The 11,420-nt window shown below is 41.8% G+C and overlaps 1 protein-coding gene across 1 annotated transcript; it reads left to right on the top strand.

Moving 5' to 3' along the window:
* Positions 1 to 820: 820 nt before the first annotated feature.
* On the top strand, positions 821 to 11,042 carry arsa (arylsulfatase A). The gene is made up of 7 exons (XM_043713936.1): positions 821 to 1,250; positions 2,191 to 2,650; positions 3,548 to 3,717; positions 5,420 to 5,544; positions 6,028 to 6,155; positions 8,032 to 8,134; positions 10,470 to 11,042. Exons 1-7 carry the CDS (start codon positions 1,033 to 1,035, stop codon positions 10,766 to 10,768), a joined length of 1,503 nt encoding a protein of 500 aa, XP_043569871.1. The 5' UTR covers positions 821 to 1,032; the 3' UTR covers positions 10,769 to 11,042.
* The last annotated feature ends 378 nt before the right edge of the window (positions 11,043 to 11,420 follow it).

Here is an 11,420-nt window from a genome sequence, read left to right on the forward strand (position 1 = left end):
GGTTGGGGAGTCCAGAACTAGAGGGCATAGGTTTCGGGTGAGAGGGGAAAGATATAAAAGAGACCTAAGGGGCAAATTTTTCACGCAGAGGGTGGTATGTGTATGGAATGAGCTGCCAGAGGATGTGGTGGAGGCTGGTACAATTGCAACATTTAAGAGGCATTTGGATGGGTATATGAATAGGAAGGGTTTGGAGGGATATGGGCCGGGTGCTGGCAGGTGGGACTAGACTGGGTTGGGATATCTGGTCGGCATGGACAGGTTGGACCGAAGGATCAGTTTCTATGCTGTACATCTCTATGACTGACTGTCACTCCCCCTTGTATTACTCAATGACTGGCTGTTCCCCCCGCCCCCATTACTCACTGACTGTCAGGCCTCCCTGAATTACTGACTGACTGTTCCTGAAGAAGGGCTTATGCCCGAAACATCGATTCTCCTGCTCCTTTGATGCTACCTGACCTGCTGCGCTTTTCCAGCAACACATTTTTAAGCGTTGACTGTCCCTCCCTCCTATCACTGTCACTCCTCCCATATTACTTATTGACTGTCACTCACTCCTGTAGTACTGACAGACTATCACTCCCCTTGTATTATTAACTGACTCACTTGTATATTACTCACAAATTGTCACTCCCCCGTATTACTCAGTGACTGTCACTCCCCCTGTATTGCTCACTGACTCTTACTCACCCTATATTACTCACTGACTGCCGCCCCCTCCCGTATTACCCACTGACTGTCATTCCCTTCTATATTACTCACTTTCCCTATAATGCTGACGGTCACCCCCCCATTACTCACTGAATGCCACTCCCCCAGTATTACTCACTGACAGTCACTCCCCCTATATTGCTCAATGACTGTCACTCCCTCCTGTATTACTCACTAAATGCCACTTTCCCCGATATTACTCACTGAATGTCACTCCCCAGCCCCCCTCGTCGTATTACTCACTGACTGTCACTTCCCCGGATTGCTCACTGACTGTCACTCTCCCTGTATTGCTCACTGTTTCCTGACAGCGGCCCGATGTTACAGCTGCTGCTCCTGCTGCTGACATCGAGCCTCGGTCTTGCTGCTACCTCCAGACCGGGGGTGGTGCTGATCTTGGCCGATGACCTCGGATACGGCGACCCGGGCTGCTTCGGGCACCCGAGCTCCCAAACTCCGAACCTGGACTGGCTGGCGGCGGAGGGCAGGAGATTCAGCGACTTCTACAGCGCGGCCAGTGTCTGCAGCCCGTCTCGGTGAGGCCAGAACCTTCGGGAGAGCGAGTGGATCTGTAATCTGTGTTGATTCGTTTACCATTATCTCATATTTACTAACTAATTTGCAACGATTTACACACAACAATCTTATGCAGTAATTGATTAACTTGCAATAATCTACATTACTAATGTAACCATCTACAGTACTTAAATCTAGTATTATGTATTGGTTAAAATATAATAATATTCAGACGTGCAGTAACCGGCATTAATTAATATAACATGACTCCATTCTTATAGCACTATCTAGATTTTAAAACATCCCAATTCTGTATTTGTAAAGTATAAGCTTGTCGGAGATACAATGACCAAATTGTGCACAGCGAGATCTGGTAGTCAGCAGCCTACTAACAACTGAATAATCTCTTTGTGGCTTCAGTTAAGGGTCAAATATTTGCCTGAATGCCAGGGTGAATTAGCCAGCTCTTTATGCTGACAAAGAAGCCACTTCAATTTACAAAGGAGCAGTGCTCCAAAGCTTATGATTTCAAATAAATCCATTGGACTATATATAACCTGGTGTCGCATGACTTTGTCCATCCCAGCCCAGTATCGTAGTTCTTCTATGCGCAGTGGTGAAGCATATTTTATAGCACGTGACACTTTAATATAACTTTTTAAAGTCAGCACCTCTTACAATATGACATGCTATTGATGAAGTACGATATGCTAGAACGTAATCTGCAATGAATAAATTGCATTAATTAATTGCGGTGACTAAATTCAATAATCTACATTATATAATACACAACAAATAATGGTTGAAGATCTCTCTTTACCTCTTATACTGTTTGAAGTGACTGGTGTACTGTACTTTGGGCCTATAATGGGGTTTCCTGGTATTTTATTATGAGGAACTAATGTAGGCACTTATTTATATATTGCTCAGTAATTTTCATGTTTTGCTTCCCCCTCTTAGGGCAGCTTTGCTCACAGGCCGCTACCCCACTCGGTCAGGGATTTATCCAGGTGTTTTCTACCCTGCGTCAAAGGGTGGTCTTCCACTAAATGAAACCACCATCGCTGAGCTGCTAAAACAGCAAGGATACCAAACAGCAATGGTGGGTAAGTGGCATTTGGGCTATGGGCTCAATGGGAGCTACTTACCCATCCATCAGGGTTTTGATAAATTCTTGGGCATCCCCTACTCCCATGATCAGGGGCCCTGCCAGAACTTGACGTGTTTCCCACCAGATACCAAGTGTTTTGGAGAGTGTGACCAAGGTGTGGTCCTTCTGCCCGTATTCAAGAATAACAAGATTATCCAACAGCCGGTCCACTTTACCAAGCTCACTCCAATGTATGATAACTTTGCAAGACACTTCATTCTGAAAGCAGCAAAGAAGCAGAAGCCATTCTTCCTTTACTATGCATCACATGTGAGTACAGCCTCTCCATGGCACCTTTGGCAAAATTTCAAGTTGATATAACATATCAAAATCTCAAAGTTAAAATTATCATCCTTGTATTCAAATACTTCTCTGGCCTTGCTACTCCTAATCTACTTCACTACAGTCTGCCAGTTCTGGTCTTTTGCATATGTTTAATTTTCATATCTCCATCACTGCAGACTATCTTCAACTGATTAGCTCCTAAGATCTGCGCTTTTCTTCCTCAACCTTGCCATCTCTCTAACACTTGCTTCTCCTTTGTGAAACTCCTTAAAACTAAGCCTTTCATGCTTTTTTAAAAAAATTCAGTCATGGGATGCAAATGTTACGAGCAAGGTCCACATTTATTGCTCATCCCTAATTGCCCTTGAGAAGGTGGCAGTGAGTTGCCTTCTTGAACGTCTGCAGTCTTTTAATGTAGGGCCACTCTTAGTACCATTGAGGAGGGCGTTCCAAATACATGTCATAATATTTTCTTTTGTGTCTCAATGGTGAATAACATGCTTGTGAACATTACCAAAAGTTTCTAAGAGGGACTGAGCAATACATTACATTTCCTATTGATATGTGGAGTCTAGACATAACAGTGTCCTTAATAATTGAACAAATTCAAAAATTGAGTCTGCACACGAATGTTCCCATTTGCTACCACCGGTCATAATATTCTTCTGACGTGTTGCTCTCAAATGCTCTGTATTCCTGTTGTTGGTCAACTTCACTAATGGGCAATTCCCTTTGCCATGCTGTGGTGATTTGCATAGATGCTCAGGGACTTCGCAATCGATCTTTCCAACAGGCATTGCACAGCGAGCTCTCACTAACATAATTTATGAATGTGTAGAAACCACCTGCTACTAATTCCTGATGTTCTGTTTCTCTTTGTAGCATACCCACTATCCCCAATTTGCTAGCGCTGATTTCGCTGGAAAATCCAAGAGGGGTCCTCTAGGAGATGCATTGATGGAATTTGATGCATCAGTGGGGGTGATACTAAATGCTTTACGAAAAGCTGGAGTGGAGAATAATACTCTTGTCTTCTTCACTAGTGACAATGGGTATGATGAATTAAAGATATTCAGATTATTTGTTATCTGTGTTTGAGATTTGTGACAACACACTTTTTAGATCTATTTATTCATCCTTGGGTGGTACTGGCATTTATTTTCCATTCATAATTGCCTTAATTAAGTGGAGATGGATCTTCTTAAATCACTGCTGTCTGACTATTTGATGCAAATGCCAACTTGCTGGGCCATTTCAGAGGTAATTGAGAGCCAGTGGCATATTTGTGGAACATGCAGTTCAGGTTAAGCAAATACAGTAGATTTCCTTCTCTAAAGTACCGCAGTGTTGAGACACATTGTTTGGATTTTTATAAGCATTTCACAAGGTAAGATTTTAACTCTCATTCTCTGGATCATAATCCCAGTAAAATAACCAGAATGTTACCATGTTCTATTACTGTCTGGGTCTGCAAGTATGAGTTGCTCCTGTGGTTTGTTGGAAGTCAACATTTGGAATTTTCACACTTCCCTTGGAGGATGTTGTGAAGTAGTGTAAGGGTTTATATGCTCATTCAGAGTGTATTAGTCTTTGTGTTAAAGCTGTTTTCATACCAGAACCATCCGTTGATGAAATTGGGGAAAGTGGCATTGCTTATTCCCATACGGTGGGAGAGTATTGTGAGCAGCCCAACTCGTAAGAGGGAGTCGTTAACACTTAGTGTGACCCTCATTGAATTCTGTGATGGAATCCTGCTGTCCCTGGAGATCTCTAGAACATTCCACTTTCTGACTTCAAAACTGCCGCCAAGTGAAACCTTGCTACGTGTGTGAGAAATACACTGTTTAAATAGAACATCTGTCATGGGCTCAGCCACCACCACACACCATGCTGTGAGTTACTGAGACACACAAATCAGTAATCCCCTGTTGAAAATCTTGCATACCAATCACATGCTATTTACCTTAAAAGTTTACGTGCTTATTAGTAATAATGATTATATGGCACCAGTTGGTGAAAATATCAAGGATCCAGTAACTTAAGAGCATTAGGATAGGTCACTAAGGTGACCTAAAGAAATAGTCAAATACACAGCAGTCTGTTAGGATCTGGATGTGCAACCTGAGAGGATAGGGAGGCAGGTTCAATTGTGGCTTCAAAATGATAAGCTCCTGAAGAACGGAAATTTGCAAGGCTTTGGATAAGTGCCGAAGAGCAGGGATAGCTAAATTACTCTTGCAGAGAGCCAGCATAGACTCGATGGAATAAGTGGAGTGAATCAGCATTGATGGTCTCACTAAATTAGCACATTTAATTAGATTGGTTATCGCAAGAAGGAAGCTCTCATCCATTTAAAATGACTATCCGTTCTAAACCTAATTCCTAGCAGGCTCATGTCCAGAGCAATGTGACACATCAAAAACATCAGACAAGTGTAGAGGAAGGCAGCTTTACTCTGTATCTTTCTTGTGATGTGCCTGAGTTAAGAGGAAAGATCACTGGACCCGATATGTTAACTTTGATTTCTCTTCACAAATGCTACCAGACCTGCTGAGCATTTCCAACAATTTCTGGGTTTTTTTGTAATGTACTCAGCCTGGCTGTGTTTGATAGAACTTTACTCATTTGTCTGACACCAAGTGCAAGATGTGTGAAAACCACTGAGTTTCTTGAAACGCATAATTGTCTCATTTTTTAATGTGTTATTGTGAGCCCAAGAATCTGCACTTAATTGACTTGATATTTTGTCTTCAGTCCAGAACTGAGGCGACAAACACGTGGTGGGAATGCAGGGCTGTTGAAGTGCGGCAAAGGCACGACGTACGACGGGGGAATGAGGGAACCTGCTATTGCCTACTGGCCTGGCCGTATCACTCCAGGTTTGTGACTTTCCAACTGCCTGAGTATCAGTTAAGCTCCAAGTTCGAAAATGTAATTTTTCTGATAATCCAAGACTGTAAAAACCGTACACTAATAGGGATTCCACTCAATTATAGACCGGCCAATTGATCACAAGATTAAGTGACACGCTGTTACTTGCTCCATGGCTGATCTATGTTTACTGTGTTTGCACCATATCTCTGAATACACAACAAATATCTGTTCATTTCAATTCAGGTGTATACCCAAAATTCACAGCACTTTGTGGGGGAGAGAATTGAAGACTTTCATCACACTTGTGTGTGAAAAACTGTTTCCTGCTTTAATTCCTTAATGATTTGGTTGTAATTTTAAGATTATATGCCAATGTAGGATTAACATTGTTAAAATTAAATATTGTGGAAGAAATGGCGCCATTTGGGGTTAATATGTACCAGGAATGATATGTCATATTTTGGACAATATTCTTGCTCCGTTTACAGGTGTAACCCATGAGCTGGCCAGCACCCTGGACATCCTTCCAACAGTTGCCAGCATCTCGGGTGCAAAGCTTCCACAGGTCAAACTGGATGGATACGACATGAGTGATATCCTCTTCAATAATGGGAAGGTGCAGAGAATCACATCTTAATTTGTACGTTACATTAGAGCTGTTAGGACTTTGACTCATCTCTATCTAACTGCCAGTCTGTGCCTGTTTGTTTCTTTTAATCTATTAGTCTGCCTGTCCTTCTATTTGTCTGTGTCTCTTTCTTCAATATGTGATCAAGAATAAAATATAGGAGACAATATTACCATTTATAGATGTCATAAAGATAACGGTATGTGATATACAAAGGAGGACTGTCAAGCATGTTGGTAGTTGGATAGGGACATCAGATGACATTTAATACAGAAGAATGGGAAGTGATGTATCTTGGAACAATACATAAGGAGAAAGTTGTAGCTGAAGTTATAAATTTTTACTTGAAGCAGAGACTTAAATCTATAGGAAGGCAAGGAGGTGAGTTACTGAAGTGATTTAAACATGGGATCCTAGGTTTTATATGTGACTAAACCAAAGACATCATGGTTCACTAATGATAATGAAATAGCAATAATTTAGTTACAATGAGAGACAAGAGGAACTTTCTTGACAAGTTTTGATGATTTGGGCAAGGATTATTCCCACGCCAGTGAGTGAGTAGACGGTATTAATTTAGAATCGTGATCAAAAGAACAAAGGTGGAGGTTTAGAGAAAAGCTTCTGGGCAAAGCTTTGATAATTTATGGACTGCTTGACCACAAAATGTGAGGAAAGCAGAATACATTTTAAAAATTAAGGAAAATATTTGAAGGTGGAGGATGCAAAATGGTCTGGGGAAAGAGCAGAGAAACAAGAGTTCAATGAGTCAATAAAGATGCAATGGGCTGAATAGCCTCTTTCACTTCTTTGAAGTCCTTTGATTCTATGCCTCGGGGCATTCAACTCTGGGTTTAGCAAGTCATTTTGCATTTACTGCATTTGAGTTTTAGCGCTAGCTGGATGGGAAATAGTGGGCAATTCTTTATGGTAGAAATTGACCTGAGGGAAGAAAAAGATTTGAGCTGGCCTGTCACCGACACATTAAAGATATCAGCTACATTCCAAACTTATGGTTCGGTCATTGTAAGTGATTCCCAGCCTGAAAACTGAAGACAGCTTGGAGAGCCAGTAGCTGTGGTAATGATGTGAACCCACCAGGCAAGGTGTAATTTGCAGAGTGAGGTTTTGTACTCAGGACTGCGGCTGAGAGGTTAGCGTGTTACCACTGAGCCACATTTTAGGGAGAGCAGCTTAGTTTTGTACCTGTGCACTGGACAGATTCTTATTAGGGAGAAGAGAATGGCAGCTCTTTAGGTGTATTTTCAGTTTTTATATTTAAAACTTATTGTTTCATGAGTGTTCTCAGGACTTCACGGAAGGTGGGTTGGGGTTAGATATCTATATTTGTGTTATCTTGCTGTCCTTAGATTGAATGTTGGGTTTCCTCCATTGCATTGGTAACTGCTTCTAAATGAGCTTTGGGTGCCTCAGGGATATCCCTGAGGTGGTAAAAGCAGCAATGTAATAAGAAAGATTACATTACAATTACTAAGTGTCACTTGCTTTTGCACTTTGTGGTCGAGCATTGAACTTATCAGCTCAATGCATAAAAACATTTTTCCCAACCTCTGCCTTTGTTCTTTTGCTGATGCCGAACAGCTGAACAATTATTAACACGAGAGACCCACACATGTTTCAGTGCCAATGCTGAGTGCCTCTGCAGGCAATTCATCAGCAGCAAGGCAGCTGAAACACCATGCCAGCTCCTGCACTCACACTTACAGCTCAGAGCTAGTGCTGGCAATATCAGACAAAGGACCTGCATACCTCAACCTGCAATTCAGCTAAAAATAATTACTTCCTATTTCTGTCTACTGTACATTCTCACCAACAATCCTCTGTGTATGTTAATTCTTTATAGAGCAAGCGGGAAACCATGTTTTACTATCCGGTCGCCCGCAGCAAAGAGCTGGGAGTTTTTGCTGTGCGTTATGGAAAGTACAAGGCTCATTACTATACTGAAGGTAAGAAAGTACACAATCACTTTTTAGTCATAAAGCTGCTCCTGCTTGTCAGAAAGTAAGAGGCTAAGGAACAGGCTCCATATAGTGCAAACGTTGCAGCTGAATGTGTATAACAAGTTAATGCGAGAGAGAGAGAGCTGCTGAATGGAAGAAGGAAGTTGCTGAAAGAGAGCTGCTGAAAAAGAGAGGTGATGAGTAAAAGAGAGAGGGGCACCAAGTGAGTATGAGAGAACAGCCAAGTGAGAGTGTGAGATGCCAAGTGAGTGAATGTAAGAGCGAGCAAACGAGTATGAAGAAGAGGCACCACACGGGTTTTGTTTTCACTTATGGATTGTAGGCACCACTGGCTGGGCCAGCCATCTACATTTGTCCTTGAGAAGGTGAGTTGCCTTCTTGAACTACTGCAGTCCTTTTGGTGTAGACAGACCACAATGACATTAGGGAGGGAAATCCAAGAGTTTGATCCAGCAACACTGAAGAAGTGGTGATACATTTCCAAGGGTAGTGAGTGGGTTGGAGAGGAACTTGCAGGTGGTGGTCTCCCGTGTATTTGCTGCCCTTGTCCTTTTAGATGGTAATGGATGTGGATTTGGAAGATTCAGCCACTAAGGAATCTTAGTGGTGCACTGCATCTTGTAGATGGTACAAATAGTTGCAAGTAAACATTAGTGATGGAATGAATGTATGTGGGCCCAACAGAGCATGCTGCTTTGTCCTGGATGGTGTCAAGCTTCATGAGTGTTGTTGGAGCTGCACTCGTCCAGGCAAGTGAGGAGTATTCCACTACACTCCAGACTTGTGCTTTTTGAAAGGTGAGCAGGCTTGGAGAAGTCAAACGTCAGAATCCTTGCTGAAGGATTCCTAGCCTCTGACATGCTCGCAATTAATAAAGCATAGTTTTTTTGGGCTTTATTAGTAGGGACACAGAATTCAAGAGGAAGGAGGTGATCCTGAACTTATATAAGAATGCTTGTCAAACCTCAGTTGGAATATTATAGACAGTTCTTGGTGCCACATTATACGAAGGATGTGAACCATAATACAGGGAGTGCAGAAGTGGTTCATGAACCATTCCAGGGATGAGAACCTTCAGCTATTGGATGCTTCTGGGTTCCCTGGTCCTGTGAAAAATTAAATCATTGCAGTGAATTCTATTAATTGTAGCTTCTATACTATTTGTTTGACCAGTCGACAGTGAAGATAACATTGCAATCCTAATCTCCGAGTCTCCCATTCTACCCAGTCTAACTGTGATCCTCACTTTGTTGAAATTGAGACACAAAATGATTTCACTTTTAAAAACCTCAAAACTATAAAACTCTTTCCCTCCATTTATCTCCCCTTCTCCCAATAATCTGCTGGCTTTTAAATGCCATCTAATACATTGGAGAGGTTGGGACTGTACTCCTTGGAGCTAAGAGAAATTCTTACCGAGATTTTCAAAATCATGAGGGGATGGATAGTGAGTAAAGAGGGAACTTGTTCCCATTTGTAAATGGATCAAGAAAGAGAGGATATATGTTTAAAATGAATTACAAAAGAATCAAGTATGATTTGACAAAAAAAACACTTTGTACGCAATGAATGCTTCTGGTCTGGAATGCGCTGCCTGGAAATTGGAAGCAGGTCCAATTGATGCATTCAGAATAGCTTGGACAATTCAAATAACATGTAAGAATATGGGGAAAAACATAAGAGAATGACACTAAGTCTTACTACTCATTTGGAGAGCCAATGCAGTCACAATTGTCTCAAATGGGCCCCTATTGCGCTGTATCACAGCTGTGATTCTAGATGAGTGAATTGCAGGGAAAGATGCCACGAAAGAGGAGCACTAAGTGAATGTGTGAAATACACACCAAGTGAGTAAGTGACATTGAGAGAGAATGGTTCAGGGTAGGGGAGAAGGAGGCATCAAGCACATGAGTGAGAGATAGAGAGAAGGGAGTATTGAGTGAGTGTGGGAGGGGAATGAGTCCTGTGAGTGAGGGAGGAAGATGGTGTCATGTAAATGTGTGAGGGGAAGGGGAAAGGAGAGGTGCCATGTGAGTGAGAGGTGAGAGAGACAGGTGCCAAAAAAAACAAACCAGCATGTGAGCAAGATCGTGTGTGAGAGAGAGAGAGATAGAGATGCACTGTTTGTAAACCTGGCATTAAGTGATGGCAAGACACTGAAGGCGAATGGCTCTTTGAATATAACAATTTGTTTTTTTTTGGGCCAGAAGTTACAAACTTGCGAACAATAATGTACAGGACAGAATATGAAACACATCCAAAGGGTTTATTATAGTATCTGAAGGAAAGTTTTGACAAAGATTTCATTTCTCTCCATTAGGTTCCATTCTTAGTGACACGAGCCCAGATGAATCCTGCCACTGGAGTGCACCAGTCATGCGACACATACCTCCACTGCTCTTTGACTTAGAAGCAGATCCTTCTGAAAACTATAGACTCAGCTGCTATGAACTTCCTACTTTCGCTTCAATAATCGAACAGATCCAAAACGAAACAGTCAAATTTGAGTCAGGAATGGAATTTGGAGAAAGCCAAATGGAGAGGGGACTCGATCCTGAACTTGAACCATGTATTAAACCCGGTTGTGAGCCACGACCTCAGTGCTGTCAACAGACTTAGCCAGGGAGGCAGAAGGAAAGCAAAATACAGCCTAACAATTATATTACTAACACTTGCTAATGTCATGCCGAACCTATCCCGTATCAATTTGGAACAGGGAGATAAGTCCAGGAGAGTACTGGCTGCTAGAATCTGTGGTTAAATCCTTGGGTGCAGGTGAGCAATTGAGGATGAATTAAAGAGCTTCATCTCCTTGAGAGGAAGGAAATTCCCAGCAAGGATGCTTCTGGGTTCCCTGGTCCTGTGAAAAATTAAATCATTGCAGTGAATTCTATTAATTGTAGCTTCTATACTATTTGTTTGACCAGTCGACAGTGAAGATAACATTGCAATCCTAATCTCCGAGTCTCCCATTCTACCCAGTCTAACTGTGATCCTCACTTTGTTGAAATTGAGACACAAAATGATTTCACTTTTAAAAACCTCAAAACTATAAAACTCTTTCCCTCCATTTATCTCCCCTTCTCCCAATAATCTGCTGGCTTTTAAATGCCATCTAATCAATATTTCACTTCATCTTCCCAAGTTCGTGCATCAGTGGTCTTGGTCTTAGATAAGGATACTCTATCTTTTCCTCTGTGTTGTATTGTGATCTTGGACCAGACTGCCATACTTATGACTTTCCTAAAATCATTAACTTTTTCTTTAAAGT

This window comes from Chiloscyllium plagiosum, chromosome 23, assembly GCF_004010195.1.
Source record: "Chiloscyllium plagiosum isolate BGI_BamShark_2017 chromosome 23, ASM401019v2, whole genome shotgun sequence".
Lineage (NCBI taxonomy): Eukaryota > Metazoa > Chordata > Chondrichthyes > Orectolobiformes > Hemiscylliidae > Chiloscyllium > Chiloscyllium plagiosum.